Raw genomic sequence first — 17,526 nt, forward strand, 5'->3', positions numbered from 1 at the left:
CATGTGGTTGCTGGGAATTGAACTCAGGACCTCTGGAAGAACAGTCAGTGCTCTTAATGCTGAGCCATCTCTGGAGCCCACCCATGTCTCTTTTAAAAAGCTATTTGGGGCATATTTGGCATTGGAACTGTGTAAATATCTTACATTCTACAAAGCAAATTAAATTCAAAAGGCGTTCCCAACTACTGAGAGTGAAATGAACCTGAGCGCTGACGCAGCTCACTCCTAACCCCACTGGGAAGACATGTTCCAGTGGCCTATAAGCCAGTTACGTGTGCCTTCACAGAGACCAGCCCCCAAACACAAAGCAGTAATGTATAGGGATGGCGTTAGCGGAGGTGTGTGCTTAGGGGGAGGGGTGGTCCTGCTGACATTTGCTGAACACATCATCCTATGAGACACTGTAGACTGAGGTCAGGGTGGCACTCTAGGAGGAATGTGGTTCTAACCTACTGCAGTGTCCACCACAGCAGGTGTGCAGTGTCCACCACAGCAGGCGTGCAGTGTCCACACAGCAGGCGTGTGCACAGTGTCCACCACAGCAGGTGTGCAGTGTCCACCACAGCAGGTGTGCAGTGTCCACCACAGCAGGCGTGTGCACAATGTCCACCACAGCAGGCATGTGCACAGTGTCCACCACAGCAGGTGTGCAGTGTCCACCACAGCAGGTGTGCAGTGTCCACCACAGCAGGCGTGCAGTGTCCACCACAGTAGGCGTGTGCACAGTGTCCACCACAGCAGGCGTGCAGTATCCACCACAGCAGGCGTGTGCACAGTGTCCACCACAGCAGGTGTGCAGTGTCCACCACAGCAGGTGTGCAGTGTCCACCATAGCAGGCTTGTGCAGTGTCCACCAGAGCAGGTGTGCAGTGTCCACCACAGCAGGTGTGCAGTGTCCACCACAGCAGGCGTGTGCACAGTGTCCACCACAGCAGGCATGTGCACAGTGTCCACCACAGCAGGTGTGCAGTGTCCACCACAGCAGGTGTGCAGTGTCCACCACAGCAGGTGTGCAGTGTCCACCACAGCAGGCTTGTGCACAGTGTCTACCACAGCAGGCATGTGCACAGTGTCCACCACAGCAGGTGTGTGCACAGTGTCCACCACAGCAGGCGTGTGCACAGTGTCCACCACAGCAGGCGTGTGCACAGTGTCCACCACAGCAGGTGTGCAGTGTCCACCACAGCAGGTGTGTGCAGTGTCCACCATAGCAGGTGTGTGCAGTGTCCACCACAGCAGGCATGTGCACAGTGTCCACCACAGCAGGTGTGCACAGTGTCCACCACAGCAGGTGTGTGCAGTGTCCACCATAGCAGGTGTGTGCAGTGTCCACCACAGCAGGTGTGTGCAGTGTCCACCACAGCAGGCGTGTGCACAGTGTCCACCACAGCAGGTGTGTGCAGTGTCCACCACAGCAGGCGTGTGCACAGTGTCCACCACAGCAGGTGTGTGCAGTATCCACCACAGCAGGTGTGTGTAGTGTCCACCATAGCAGGCGTGTACCGTGTCCACCACAGCAGGTGTGTGCAGTGTCCACCACAGCAGGCGTGTGCACAGTGTCCACCACAGGAGGTGTGCAGTGTCCACCACAGCAGGTGTGTGTAGTGTCCACCACAGCAGGTGTGTGTAGTGTCCACCATAGCAGGTGTGTACAGTGTCCACCACAGCAGGTGTGTGCAGTGTCCACCACAGCAGGTGTGTGCAGTGTCCACCACAGCAGGCAGGAAATACCATCCCCAACATTAACTATCCACACGGGCTATTGTCTCTGCAGGCCCTTTCCCACTATAATCAGCTACAGACATGCTAGCTTTGTGCTGATCTAAAGATTCAAAAGATAGCCCTGCTACCTCACCATTCTGGAAGGGAAGGACACAGTCAAGGTCATTAGAGACAGAGGGCTCGGGGCCAAGGGACTGGCCCATGCCCCACTGAACCTCCGGACAGACTGGAATAATTTAAGCATTATTGTTTTAGAACTCAGTAAGTAAGGGGCTGAGAAGATGGCTCAGTTAGTAAAGGGCTTGCTACACTAGCATGAGGACCCTAGTTTAGAACCTTGGCAACCACTAAGAATCTAGGCCTGTTAGGTATATTTTCGTTTTTGTCATTTAAAAAAAAAAAAAAAAAAGAATCTAGGCCTGATGGCTCCCACCTGTAATCCTAGCACTGAGGAGACCTCAGAGACTGAAGCTGGCCAGACAGTCTAGACAATCAGTGAGCTCTAGAGTCAGTGCCAACACTTCTCAAAAAACTAGAGATGATAGATAGATAGATAGATAGATAGACAGATATTTACATATATAAAAAGCAATAAAGACATTTTACATTGACCTCTGACTCCCACGTGTACATAGTTATGTGTGTTCACTCCTACATGCATGTACATATGTAAATATGTACACACGCATATAACACACATACACAAATTTGTAAATAAACTATGCATGGTGGTGCACCCCCATGATCCCAGCACATAAGAGAATCATGAGTTCAAGACCACCCTGACCTACACAGAAAGTCTCTGTTTCAAAAAGTGGAAAAATGAAGAGAACCTAGTAATTCATCCTGTGAAGATAAAGTTTGCCTCTGGAGGAGTATTTCAGAAGTAAGAGCAAAGTGACTCGGAAACTTAGAGTATCTCTGTTTGGACCCCAGTCAAGCGCCGCCACCCTGGGATTCTTCGCCGTTTCTGACATCACAAGAAATGCAGTGCTGGGGAGATGGGTGGCTCAGTGGATGAAGCACTGTGCAGAGCATGAGGACGGAGTCTGCATCCCTGGAACCTATGTAGAAAGCTGGGCATGGCAGTGCATCCTGATAACCCACACTGGGGACGGGCACAGAGGACAGATCAACCCCTGGAACTCCCTGGACAGCCAGTCTATCTAAACAGTCGGTGAGCACCAGTCTCAGAGAAAGACTCTCGATTGAAGATCAAATGCAATAAAGGAAAACACCTGATATAGACTCTGGCCTCCATGTGTATATGTATAAAGACACACACATGTGCATGCACACACACTTGTGCTCACATACACACACACTTGTGCTCATACTCATACTTGTGCTCACATATACACATGCGCACACACACTTGTGCTCACACACACACATGCACACACTTGTGTTCACATACATACATACACATACTTGTGCTTACATACACACATGCACACACTTGTGTTCACATGCATACATACACATACTTGTGCTTACATACACACATGCACACACTTGTGTTCACATACATACATACACACACTTGTGCTTACATACACACATGCACACACTTGTGTTCACATACATATATACACATACTTGTGCTCACATACACACATGCATACACTTGTGCTCACATATACACATACACACATACTTATACTCACATACACACATGCACATACATACATACATGCACACACTTGTGCTCACATGCACACATGTGCTCACATACACACATGCACACACACATGTGCTCACATACACACACACACACACAAGAGAGAGGGAGAGAAGGGAGGGAGAGGGAGGGAGGCAGGCAGATTTCTGCCCCTTCTGATAAACTGTCATACCGTCATCTATGTTTCATTCTTACCAAAGGGGAAAACTGAATTTGAAAATGTGAATGATAATTCATAGGAGATATCAAACAACACTATTGTAAAAACTCATATGGAGAAGCTGTAGATCAAATGACTCGTTTTCCCAGGGAAACCAACCTTACAAGAAACATAAGGAGGATATCTGCTGATCATTGAGTGGCCGTCTTACTTATCTAAGTCAGAGATGATGGGAAGGAAGAGGGAAGAGAAAGGGAGTATGGAAGGTGTCCTGGCTGGTTTTGTGTCAACTTGACACAGGCTGGAGTTATCACAGAGAAAGGAGCTTCAGGTGAGGAAATGCCCCCATGAGATCCAGCTGTGGGGCATTTTCTCAATTAGTGATCAAGTGGGGAGGGCCCCTTGTGGGTGGTGCCATCCCTGGGCTGGTAGTCCTGGGTTCTATAAGAGAGCAGGCTGAGCAAGCCAGGAGAAGCAAGCCAGTAAGTAACATCCCTCCATGGCCTCTGCATCAGCTCCTGCTTCCTGACCTGCCTGAGTTCCAGTCCTGACTTCCTTTGGTGATGAACAGCAATGTGGAAATGTAAGCTGAATAAACCCTTTCCTCCCCAACTTGCTTCTTGGTTATGATGTTTGTGCAGAAATAGAAACCCTGACTAAGACAGATGGTGATCGAATAGTGTAAGAACTGTTGCTGTTTGAGGTGTGTTTGCAGTGTTGAAAAACTGTATGCATGTGACTCTGCATGTGTGTGCATGCCTGTGTGTGTGTCTGTATGTGTGTGTGCACACGTGTACCTGTGTGTGTCTGTGTGTGTGTGCACATGTGACTGTGTGTGTGTGCATGCATATGTGTGCTGAAACACCTAAGCATGGAATACCGTCCTGCTGGCTCCCTGGATGAGTTCAGATGACAAAGTGTGCACTAGTGAGCACAGAGACACTAGCTAAGGCTGCGCTGCACTGCGGGGGTGCCTGCTCTATGCAGCATTAATTATAACACTTTCTATGGTTGGGTTGTTTTTTTTTCTGTACTGAAGATTGAACCCAGGACTTGTACACACTAGGCAAGTCTCCACCACTGAGCTATAACTTCAGCTCTGTTTGTGTTTTGAGACATGTCACTAACTTGCCTAGGAAGGCCTCAAACTTGCAACCCTCCTAGACTGGTATGCACCATCAGGCCTGGCCTGCATTTGAAATTTTATACAAAAGTTTAAAATAACTCCGAGAGGGGAACAAAAGAATGATTGTCACACTCATTGTATAGTCCAGGTGACCCCGAATTTCCTGTGGAGACCAGGCTGGCCTAGGACCTGCCCGGCCCCCTGAATGCTACAGCAATGATGTACACCAGCACGCCTAGCTCTCCATATGTTCTGAAACACCAAATAAAATAACGAGTTGATTAAAGGTCACTCATGGTGGGTAGAAATAGATCCCAGAGCTACGGGTGCACGCGACCTGCGGGAGAAGAGTGGGACGGACCAGAAGGACAGATGACCTTTGTTCTAAAATAGCACCAGGGTTAGAGAACCATCTGACTTAGGGTCTCACTGCTGTGCGCAGACACCATGACCAAGGCAACTCTTAGAAGGTCAACATTTAATTTGGGCTGGCTTACAGATTCAGAGGTTCAGTCCATTATCATCAAGGCAGGAGCATGGCAGCATCCAGGCAGCCATGGTGCAGGAGGAGCTGAGAGGTCGACATCTTCATCTGAAGGCTGCTAGGAGAAGACTGGCTTCCGGGCAGCTAGGGTGAGGGTCTTAAAGCCCACACCCACAGCAACACACCTACTCCAACAAGGCCACACCTTCTGTAACTGGAATTAATTAAAAAGACCACACCCTGTCACTTCCCAGTCCCTGGGACCTTAATGGTATGCGAGCAGCCACTGGGATGCTACACTCTGCAGTGGCTAACTCTCCGGTGGGAGGGCCAGACCTCCATTGACTCTTTAGAGCAGGTCTCATCCACTCTCTTGCCTCCCCTGACACTCACCAGGTCTCCACAGGGTCTCATCCAGCGTGGCTCTCACTGTCGCCCCTGAGGCAATCTCTTCCAGCTAGCTTTCTCAGCATCTCAGCTGCCTTCTCCCTCTGCCATCAGCGGACCCACGTTTCACTTGCCCCACTACCCACCGGGCCACCAGTTCCTGTGGTTCTCCAGTAGTGGTGCCCCAAATTACCTGGTAGAACAGACTCTCCACACTTAATGAATTTGCCAATTAGATTTGAATATATTTAAAACACAAGTTGAAGATGCCAATACTGTAATAACAAAGCCAATCGATTATAGTAAAAGTTCTATCCCAATAGTCTAACTTTTGGATAAATAGATGTCTGACTCCATCGCTCCTTGGCTCTTCTCCCCTGCCAAGCACTTCTTCCCACCCCCTCACCCCTACCCCACCCACCCCCACCCCACTCACCCCCACATGCTCATGCATCCTTTCTCTCCCCCCCCCCCAGCTCCTCCTCCTCTCTCCCCTCCAGTCACTGGCCTCTCACTGCCTCAATGTGATTGGATAGGAAATATCTTGCAACACCTTCCAATACTGCAGCTCCTTGGGCTGAGCACATAGGAACCATCATACCATCTTAGAAATAATACAAAGCATCATGTACCTCTGTTCGTGTCCACATCCCTGTGTCTGTGTGATGGTTAATCTTGGGTACCAACGTGATGGGCTGTAGAATCACTATGGGAATAAATGTTTGTGCACATCTGTGAGAGCTTCTAGATTTGGTCAGTTGAGGTGGGAAGGCAGACCCTACATGTGGGCAACGCCATTCCCAGTCCATGGGCAGGAGTTCTGGGCTTGGCGTGTGGCTGCAGCGTGCCCAGCTGCTGCAAGCTGTTGTCACCGTCTTCACCATCTGAGCACTGTGACGTCCACTGAGAGTCAAAAGCGACCCTTCTTCCTTAAGTTAGCTCTTCTCATGTGTTTGTTCTAGAAACGTGTTGGGTAACTAATATACTCTCTAGTTTTTTACTCCTTTCCTCTCCTTCACACACACACACACACACACACACACAAGCAGCAAGAGAGGACAGTACACATTTTACCCCTTAGTAGTGTAGTTCCCAAAAGCAAAACCCATTCTCTTTCATAACAACAGTAGACTTTTCAAGTACGTGATGTTGGCACTTCATGGTCCATTTTCTAAATTGTCCCAAGAATGTAGCTGTTCCCCCAGTACAAAACTACGGCCTTTAGCCTTCATACTTCTTGGAGTAGTTTAATTTCCTAATTTCATGTCTGCCAGGTCACAAACTCTTTAAGGACACACTATACTCATTTCACAGACTCCTCAGTTTGGGTTCTTCTATCGTTTCTTTGTAAGTTGATGCAGACCCCGTAGCCACGAATGAAGCAGACATAATGCCTATCTCATTATGGAGAAGGAGACACACCGAGGACACCTGTATGCCACTAGCAGTGATGACACTGACCATGGTCACAGATACACCAGTTTCCCAGAGCTCAGACCTAGAAACGTTTGCATTGAAGACCTGCTATGCCTTCCTGTCAGACCACACAGATGCTGCTCTGTCTCCCACACCAGCTCTCCAACTTCAGTGCTGTGTTTCGCATTCGGGAATCTGGGTTCCATGTCTTTAATGAAAGGAAGCACCACATAGTGCGTCCAGATACCTCAGTCAACACAGGTTAAACAACACAAAGCAAGCTCATGTGGTATGCTGTGTAACAGTAAAGATTGCATCTTCATCTGGGTCTTAAACAAACACACAAGTCAGCTCTACTCAGCCTTCGAGATAAACACGGCCCACACAGAATCTGAAGAGTATGCTCCAACCTTGGTCACCACCGGTCAAAACATGGTGTGTGTGCCTGTCTCTCCAATCGCCCCTCATCTCTACCTTCTTTACCCCCATCTCCAAAAGCCTTGAGCTAGGCCTGGTCAGTCCTTTGATTCCATGCCTGTGGCCCTGAAGGACCACAATTCCCTGGCATCTCCTGCCTCCAGTCTTGCCTTCCTTACCCACAAAGGATAGTGTGGCTCTTCAACTTAGGCCTTGAGGTACTTTAGGTTCCTGAGTGTATATGAGAGAGAGGGGGGTAAGGGAGAGAAGGAGGAGGGAGGGTGAAGGGAGGGGAGGAAGGAGGGAGAGCAGGGAGAGAGGGATAGGGAGGGAGGAAGGAGGGAGAGGATGAGGGAGAGAGAGGGGAAGAGGGAGGGAGAGATAGAGGGAGAAAGGGATAGGAAGGGAGGGAGGAAAAGACAGAGGGAGGGAGGGAGGGAAAAAAGAGGCCCCGCCCTCTATAAATCCACTCTGTTTAATCATCCTTAGCCTTCACTACATTGCAGCCACAGGTTTGTCTCCCAGGTTACATGATGCACGTTGTCACTTTATTTGGTTGGGTGGTTTTTTCTATTTGTTATTATAGAGCCAGACCAAGCGCTCTAACCCTGAGTCCTACCCCAGCCTCAGTCTGAGTCTTAAAGATGCTCTGGGTATGTTCCTTGGCTGGCAGGGTTCCCACCTCCGTCACCGTTGTCAGCTGGCAGAGCCTAGGGTCGGCGCTCTGTCATTAGGGATCTAAAGCATAAGGGATTCCTTTTACTGCAAACCAAAATATGCTCAGCTCTCTCGAAGGCAATCGGTCACCATTTAAACCATGTGCTTTCCCCAGCTCTGCAGGGGCTGCTCTCTAGTCAGTCCTGGCCTAAGGTATTTCCTGAACCCACTGCTGGGCCTCAGACAGCCCTGCAGGACGGACACATGGGGCATAGCCTGCGGGTGAGTGCTTGCCACAGTGTTGGGCAGAAATGGCTGGTTGTTACCACTTAAGCAAACCTCGTCCTGAACTCATTGGTTCTCCACCCCATAGCAGAACATGGGCTCACTTCTGAGGGCTACTGGGTCCCTTCCGAGTCCCTACCAAAGGTTGCTGAAATGCTGATCAAATCATGAGTCTCAGTGAGAACTTCCAGCCAGGGGCTATTCAGAATCTTTGGCACAAGGTCCTAATGGGGATGTCACAGAACCTGCTCATACTGCCCCTGGGATCTCACTGCCCACTCTGTGCTGCAGGTCCAGAATGCCCAACCACTAGTGGATACCCACCCACCACAGGCTTACAACCATCTCCACTTGAAGTTCAAGAAGTTGAAGGTAGGTGCTTAGCTCTCCTCTAGCCACACCCCTGGCCTACAAGGTGATGTCACCTGGGAGCCTGGAGTGTGAGTGGACAAGTTCCTTGGCCTGGTCAAAGACAAGGTATCACCAAGGGGCCAACTGAACTTGCCCTGCTCTAATGGCAGGGAGCTGGCTAGTGCTTGGACCAGAACCTTCTATGATATATGTCCCATCATGTCATAAACACAAAGAAGCTCTCGGACAATTTGTACCATGCAGCTCCAGAGAGTTAGCATCATCGACTGCTTCTGGGTTTGTATTTCTTGAGGTGCAGGCCATGGTAAACAGTCATGCCTGCAGGGATGCCAGTGAGGTCAGCTGAAACTGGTGACGTCATAACCTGCTGAATGAAGAGCAGCTCAGCAGTCCAGCAAGTCAGTCAGTTTAAAGCTGAAAGCAGGGCTTAGTGGTCCCGCCCCTTTAGGCAAGATGGGGGGAGGGAGAGACAGGAGAAGTCCCAGAGGCTTGTGGGCCACACAGTATGATGTATAAAGCAGTGAACAAGAAACTCTTTCTTGCTGGGCAGTGGTGGTGCAAGCCTTTAATCCAAGAACTTGGGAGGCAGAGGCAGGAGGATTCCTGAGTTTGAGGCCAGCCTGATCTATAGAGTGTGTTCTGGACAGCCAGGGCTACACAGAGAAACCCTGTCTTGAAAAACCAAAGAAAGAAAGAAAGAAAGAAAGAAAGAAAGAAGGAAGGAAGGAAGGAAGGAAGGAAGGAAGGAAGGAAGGAAGGAAGGAAGGAAGGAAGGAAGGAAGGAAGGAAAGAAGGAAAGAAAGAAAGAAAGAAAGAAAGAAAGAAAGAAAGAAAGAAAGAAAGAAAGAAAGAAAGAAAGAGAAACTTTCTTAAACAAAATAGACCATGAAAATGGACAGCCAGTGTTGACCTCTGACCTCCACAGGTTGAAGCATAGAGGCATATGAAAACACACACACACACACACTCACGGGGTTGACTATAAGTATAATCTTTTCTTCTTTCTGGAATTAAATACACCCTTCTACTGAGCAGCATAAAATGTCTCTTGAGAGAGTTTCCTTGCTAGCATGACCACTGCATGTCACTTTAAAAGGCAACCCAAATATATGAGACAGTATATCTCCTTGATGCTATTACAGCCCATCCCAGTGTGTTTCACCCCAAAGAACAGTGGTCTCCCATGCTCTTGTCTCGGTGCCCAGTATTGTGTCATACCTGCTGACTCCTGCTGGGGACCTACAGGGTGTGGCATTGAAAAGTGTGTCTGGAGGAACCTGTGTGATGGAGGGGTCACTGTGTCCACAGATGGAAGAAGAGAGACTCTCCGTCATTGACAGAAACAACTACCTGCTTCTGCAGAGGGTGGCCTCCGCCATGAAAACCAGGGGACAGACCGATGGCCAAAATAACTTCACGCAGAGAAGGTAACAGAAGGGCTCTTGACATTTGCTTTGGCTGGGCCTGCGTTCAAGGGACAGGGACAGGGGGCATGGTGACCCAGGGCAGGGGACAGGGACATAGCAACCCAGGGGCAAGGTATTCTCTCTGATCTGATCATAAGAGCCGAATTCAAAGGGCCCACATGGCCCCTGACTCCAGCCCTCCTTGAGGCTCTGAGGTATGGTAGAGCACAGAATGAACCCAGAATGACAGCAAGTGCGCCCACAGGCCTGCTGAGGGCCAGGCACTATCCACAGCGCCTTCTCCATCACCATTCTTACAAGGACCAGGCAAGGTGGAGGCTGTGCTTCTTCCCATTTCACAGAGGGGACACTGAGGTGTAGTGAAGCTGTGCAGCCTAGCCACAGTCGCCATCGCTGTGGAGGGTGCAGGGTGTGTCCAAGTGGCAGCACACTCAACAGCCTTGCAGTGCTGTCTCCGGGAGAGCGAAGGGCTCAGACCTGATACCTGGTCCCCTCTCTGCTGCCGCTGCTCTCTGACACCTGTGATTCCCCAGCTTAGAATTCTGCTTCCCGAGGGGATGAAGGGCATGCCTCCATGTTCCATGAAATCACCCTGTGAACACTCTCGAGTCCTTTGACCTTGCCTCTGCAAAAGAGCGGTCCTCCGTCCTTGGTAGCCATATGCCCCAGGAGGTATCTGTGGTCTTTCCCGTTGAGTGCAGAATCCTGGTGGTGACTGGACAGGGTCACTGAAGTGCAGGCTTCTCTGCAGATATCCTGGACTCTTTAACCCTTGAGAGAAGTTTCCAGATTCATGATAAGCTAAACCACAGGCAAGCCTTTGGCACCCAAGCCATCTGATTCAGGGGAGAGACTGAGATGCCGTGAACGAGGCTGCTTGTTTGGAGAATCGTGTCTGTTTTAAGAACACAGAAAACTAGTTGATTTAGATAATATTAATACAGCCAGATATCTTATTAAGAAAAAGAAAAGGCCAAAACTTTTAGAGAAACTATACAACCAACAACAGACTCTAGACAACAAAAAGTTAAATCAGGAGATTTATTAAATCTATCTCCATTGATATACACTTGGCACTTGATAAGCAACATCTTACAGTTAAGGGACACAGTTTAATGGGGTTGATATGCCCCACCCTGAAACCATCTCCTTAGTGGTGATGGTGCACACAACCCTTGCTCCCTCTGGTGCTGGTCAGGATCCTCCTGACAGCCAGCCCTGAAGGTCACACTGTATGTGGTTGGCTCTGGGACTGCACACATGTTCTGCAGAATGACATTGGTTTGTTTTGTTTGTTTGTTTTCCAAAGACAGGGTTTCTGCATAGCCCTGGTTCTCCTGGAACTCACTCTGTAGACCAGGCTAGGCTTTAATTCACAGAGATCTCCCTGCCTCTGCCTCCTGAGTGCTAGGCTTGAAAGTCTACACCACCATGACTGTCTGGATTGGCACGATTGAGGACAGCGTTGGGTCAGCCTTGGGCTGCTGAGTGACACCCCCTCCTAGAAGCCAAACTCTATTCATTTCACCAATCAGTGAACATTTTGGTTTGGTTTTGGTCACCACTAATAAGGTTACAATGATTGTCTATGTTTTAAAACAACAACAATTTATACTCATGTCTGCAGAGACCAACAACTCAGTAGAAAATAGAGAATGCAAACAAACCCAGAGAGAGATCCCTAGAGGAAAAGGTGGACTCCTTAAAAATGCTGCCAGCAAAATCCATGGCAGGAATTAAATAGACACAAGGCAAACGCCATTTGAAGGTTCTGTAGATTGTCACCAGGACACATACACATGAAGGAACGTGTAGGGTATCTAGCGCATCAAGAGAGGGAGCTACAGTATTTGAACTGCCTCCACCCCAAGCTGACCCACACAAGACCCGCCCGGGAAGCCCTGTTGGAACTGAGGCTGGTTCTTCCCACAAGGATCTCTCTAAACTATGTGTGTGACTGTAGCTGGTTTGAAGCACTTAGCACTTTCAAAACTGATGGGGCTCCTTGGGCCTCTGGCTGCCATGCTTCTCCTCATGGGCGCTGGGCCTTCCTCCCCTTCTGTCAACCCTCCTCTCCTTCTGAGGCTCCGCTCCGTTCAGCATTGTCTCCTGGATGCCACCTCAACTCTCCCTTAGATGCATGGCATCTTTACCTCATGAGCTCAGTGCCCACTTCTTGGTGGACAGAGGCATCCTGGTCCAGGGACGGGGAGGAATGTTTGTTGAGTGTTTCTCGACTGGAAGCAAGCAAGAGCCCTGATATTGACTAGAGCCTGCCAGGCCTGCGGACACATGGGCTCCCTTGGGGAACGTGGAGTGAGGTCTCTGCCCCATAACCTTGGTCTGTGAGAGAATGTGTGTATTCCTTTCTGGAGTCTAAACAGGAAGAGGAGAGAACCGGCATTTACGAAAGTGCAGAAACAAAATCAAGTCATCCCAGAGAGACTCAGAAGCTCAGAGCCCGGGTACAGACCACAGAGACGGCGGGAGGACGGGGCTGCCGTGGCCAGACAGCCCTGCAAGCGCAGACACGCCCGGAGAAAAGGTACCTGCAGCGTGTCCTGTTGTCTGTGTCCTGGACAACTCACCACCTGACCCTACCTGCCCTTTGGGGGGTGGGAGGTGAGGTGGCACAGAGTCAATGTCACAGACTCCGGGAGCAGGGGAGAAACGCTGCAGCAAGCACCTTTAGTACCCTCTGCTCATGTCCCATTGCTCCCAGGAAAGCGGCTCTTCTAAACAGCAGGTCCCAATTGTCTGGCATTGTCTATGGCAACAATCCTTGGTCTCTCAGGCAGGCCTCAATTAGGTCCGCCTGAAGGAGATGCCTCTGTGGCTTCAAGGCCCCTGGTATTTACTGCGCAGCTATCTAAAGGTCCTGATTCTGTTAGAGTTACTGCGCATGCGCTCCCAGATTCTTGGCTCTCCAAGCCTTTGGTACATTACTCAGTGAGTAAATACCTTAAATCACAGAAGCCATAGTGAAGCCTGGGGAATTCTCCCTGAAGAATTCGCCCTTTTCTCTATTTCAAATTTACATGGAGATAAAAATGAGTTCTGCTGATTGAGTATAGGTTCGGGAGAGAGTCTGGTGAAAATAGTGACTTGATCAGATTGTAGCCATCAAACCTCATTATGAAACTGTGTGATGACCTGAAGTAGGTGTTCCACTCAGAATCCAGGACCAAAAACCAAAATTCTGTAACTGGCAAGAATTTGTCAGAAAATTTAATACTTTAAGTTAGATCCTCTCCATCTAACCAAAATTACTGGCAAATTCCTAATTGAGAATGAAGAACAATTCAGTTCTGTTGTTCTGACATCCTTACAGATGTCTCAGCACCATGCTGTTTTCAGAAGAACATGCAGATACGGAATTAAGTATTCTAGTGCACGGAACCTGCCCTGATCAAGACCCAGCCCAAAGGTCCCATCCCTGAGACACCCTCCCTCCCAGTGACACCTAGCCTCTCAGTCCCCACTGTCCCCATAAACACTGCACTTAGCTCTCATATTATTTCTTAGCAAAATGCCCTCCTATTATTTGGTTGGACATTTCTTCTAAGTCCCTGAGGCATTAGGACAAGTAGTACATTTGCAGAGATGTATAACAAGAAGCAATTACTAAGTAGCAAAGCCCCTGGGAAACTTAGTCTGCTTTTTAATTGCATTGAAAACCTGAACATTTTGTTTCAAACCTTGGTTTTAATTACAGAGCATTAGCATTTGCTACTGTTGAAAATAAGGCATTGACATGGTGTAAATTAGTTACCAAAGGATTTTTTTTTTAGGTTGGGGGTATGTATCAGTCAGAAAGTGAATACTTTTCTCAAGCACCGAAGGCTGGCTGCATGGTGGATTAGGCAAATGTTTTTGGAGCCTTTTCCGGGGGCAATGAAGGATTTTTTTTAAAGACTGAATTTCACTGTTTAGGTCAGGCTGGTCTTGAACCTAGATCCTTATACCTCTGCATCCCAATTGCTAAGATTACCGGTAGCATACCCTGTCTGGATTCAAAGCCAATTTTTCATTTTTGTCCCAAATATATTGGAAGTTTTAAAAACGTAAAAAACAAAAAAGCATTGCTCCCTCTGCTAAATGTGTTTACGCCTTGTTAACATCTCGCGTTGGCTTTATTCAAGGCGGCTTTTAAGGGCAAATGTGACCTTTACTTTCCTGAGCACCATGTTTTCTCTCATTTCGGATTCTTCTAGTTGTTTGTTTTGTATTCTCCTATTCTATTCATAAGGTTGATTTTGCGGGGCTATTTTTTCATTTTCCAGTGAAAATGTCTAGAAAATGCTTGGAGGGACCGCTCCATTCAGCTGTTTCTTTTCTTACTTGGAATATCTCGCTCTCCCAGCTTTTTTTTTTTTTTTTTTTTTTTTTAATGTAAAGGAAATCATGAAGCTGATGAGTAAGAGAGAGGCTGAGACAGAGACATAAGGGAAGGCGGTTCTGCTTGGAAATGGTCCCTGGAAGCCACCGCCCACAGGCCACACTCCACGTGGGACTTTGCCAGCTTGGCTCTGGACAAATGCGCCCTGCAGTGGCTCCTGCGGTGGGGGGGGGGGGGGTGAGGGGCGGAGCTTATTCAGGGCAGCCCCACCTCCTCCAGTGTTCACCTCTGGGCCTGCTGGGGATTTGTCAGTGGCTCTGAAGTTTTTTCCTTTTTGTGAAAGACAGGAAACAGCTGTGTTGTGGTCCGGAGACAGCTTCCTGCCAAGAGCCTTTCAGTCCATCTTAGGTATTTCCAGAAGTTTAGCTCTGTGTGATCACGGGAGGGAGGGCGGGACGCAGGGCGCCAGGCTGCACCAGATGTGGAAGGCCTTGTTCTTAGGTGACTTGGCCTTCTGTTGTTTTTTGTTTGTTTGTTTTTTGTTTTTTTGCTTTGAGACAGCGTCTTACCCTGTAGATGAGGCTAGCTTTGAACTCCCAGAGATCTGCCTGCCTCAGTTTCTCAAGTCCTGGGATTTTAAAAATTGTGTGCCACCATGTCTTATAGGTGCTCCAGCCTTTTGTAGAAGTAAAAATTTACACACACACACACACACACACAATTATGTTATCAGAAAATGGCAGGTGTGAGAAAGGACGGGACGCCATTTTATATATAGGACTAGAAGCCTGGAACACACCCTGCGGGCTGGCCAGCTTGATGGAGAACTTTCGCTGGCCCTGAGCAACTCACAGGCACGTCAGAGAAGACCACACTCTCCTAGACACTTCAGCAGCTGCTCCCACATTGCTGCCTCCTTCCTGCCTCCACTAAAAGAAAGCACTACACTGTCAGGAGGGTATCTACAAAAGCATCCGCTACACCGCTGGCCATCCTGCTGCTTCCTGGGGCTTAGGTCGGTCGAAGTACATAGCCTCTACCATCCCCACACGGACACCAGAAAACAAACAAAACCAGAAATGATCACAATGAGAGAGCTAAAATAAAAAACAAAACCTCCTGAACAGTGGCGCAGTAGACATGCTCTAAGCTGCTCTAAGCTCTTCAAGACAGCTCCACGGTCCCCAGCATCAGTAAGGACAGATGCACCTTATCTCCTGCACCTATGCAAGGGCTAAGACAGCAGCATTTGCCGATAGCCTATAAAGCTCCTGACCCTGAAAAAAAAAAGGGTTTTAGTTTTTGTCCTTCATCACCACATACTTCTATCATATGGAGTCAAAAATCTGGAGTTCAGGTGACACCTTGAAACCAACAGTCAGTCTGCTGATGCAGTCTCAACAATAACTAAATAGCAGAAATTATTTGACCATTTGACTCCACGTACACCCAAGGAAGATACACAAATGACCAATGAGCACACACACACACACACGCACGCACGCACACACACACACACACACATCCAGTGTTGTTGGGGAAGTGGGAGTCAATACCAGTGAGAGACTCCACACTTCACCCTTCTCACTCGCTAAGCCGACTGGAACAGCAGGTGATGTTTGCAGATGCTTGTGAGGTGTGTGGAGAAAGCGGGAGGCATTGCAGTGATCCACTTACTTAGAAAACACTGCTGATTCCGCTAAGAGCTAGACAGCAAGCGCACGCCCAAGGGGGTGGAGAACCGGGCCCACAGACACGCACGAAGCGGCACACACGCCAGTGTCTGGACAGCATCTTAACGTTAGTGTGCACACTGATGAGTGAGCAGACAAAAAAGAGGCGTATCTGTCAACGGAACATTATTCTGCCATAAAACCATGCGGTCTGGCATTGCTACCTCACGGATGAAGCTTGGCGACATCGGGGAGTCAGATGCAGGAGGCCACTGTAGAAGATACCCAGACACCCTAGTGGAGAAAGGACTAGTGGTTCCTGGAAACTGGGATAGGAGACCTGAGGGGAAATAGTTAAGGATTATGTTTTGTGAAGCATTGGTGGTTATAATGTTCTCAAATTATATTGTAATTATAGCTGTGCATGTATTAATATCTCTATGCCACTAACGTATTCCCTTTAAAGGGTACTCTTTATAATATAGAGTTACAGTGCTTCAGTCCAAGCACTATAAAATAAAGATGGGAGCTGGCATAGTGCCAAACACTGGAGATAGAAGGCAGTAGGATCTGGGATTCAAAGTTAAACTCAACTACATAGGAGGTTCAAGGCCAGCCTGGGCTATGCGAGACCTTGTCTCAAATAAACATAACCTCACACAACAACAACAAAAGATTATGTAGTGTATTCTAAATAAAATATTCTCAAGGGAGGCACTCCCATCCCTCATGCATTCTGGAGAACTGGCCTGTTTTCCTGCTCTTGCCTAAGGAATGTGACTATTCCCGTCCCACAGGAGCTGACAGTGACACCCGGCAAGGCCACAGCCTCATCTGGATGCGCAGCCTGAAGCAGAAGGGGTAAAGGGATTCAGAACCAACCACAGCAAGAAGACCAGGGCCCGGATGCTCCGATGAGGCCTTCCCGTGTCTCCCTGGGATGGGGGTGGGGATGGCTGTGGGGTGTGCAGGTCTTGGGGCTGGTGGCCTAGCATCTGAGGTCGAGCTGGCTTCGTGGCCGGCCCCCAGGGGACCACCTTGGGAACTGTGATGTGGCTCTCTGGAGCTTCGAGGTCAGGGCCATCACCAGATGACACAGCACAGCTATTTATTGTGTTTCTTGGACTGATAACCAAAAACAAAATATGCAGAGTAACACTGGAAGTTACAGGGTTTGAGTTAGACTTTCTTTTCTAGCTGTTAATACTTTTCTGAGTTACCATGGTTGTATTAATTATCTTAACAATAAAACAAAAAAAACCAAAAAAACAAACCAAAACAAACAAACAAGGAAACCCTTTGTGACTGTCATTTTACCAAATATGTAAATAAATCCATTGAGATCTTTAACCCAGATCCAGAATACATGACCCAAAAGGT

The 17,526-nt window shown here is 48.5% G+C and overlaps 1 protein-coding gene across 2 annotated transcripts in view; it reads left to right on the forward strand.

The window, feature by feature from the left end:
* Cfap97d2 (CFAP97 domain containing 2) overlaps positions 1-17,041 on the forward strand; it is a 28,911-nt gene extending 11,870 nt beyond the window's left edge. The window contains exons 2-5 of one of the 2 annotated variants that reach the window (XM_052162411.1): positions 8,627-8,707; positions 10,016-10,134; positions 12,510-12,679; positions 16,944-17,041. In XM_052162411.1, the coding sequence (XP_052018371.1) occupies positions 8,627-8,707; positions 10,016-10,134; positions 12,510-12,679; positions 16,944-17,011 (438 nt within the window). In that variant the 3' untranslated portion in view covers positions 17,012-17,041. Of the gene's footprint in view, positions 1-8,626; positions 8,708-10,015; positions 10,139-12,509; positions 12,680-16,943 lie in introns of those variants that run through there. The other variant, XM_052162412.1, reaches the window with a different exon arrangement.
* Positions 17,042-17,526: the final 485 nt, after the last annotated feature.

The sequence above is a fragment of the Apodemus sylvaticus genome, chromosome 18 (genome assembly GCF_947179515.1).
Source record: "Apodemus sylvaticus chromosome 18, mApoSyl1.1, whole genome shotgun sequence".
Taxonomy (NCBI): Eukaryota; Metazoa; Chordata; class Mammalia; order Rodentia; family Muridae; genus Apodemus; species Apodemus sylvaticus.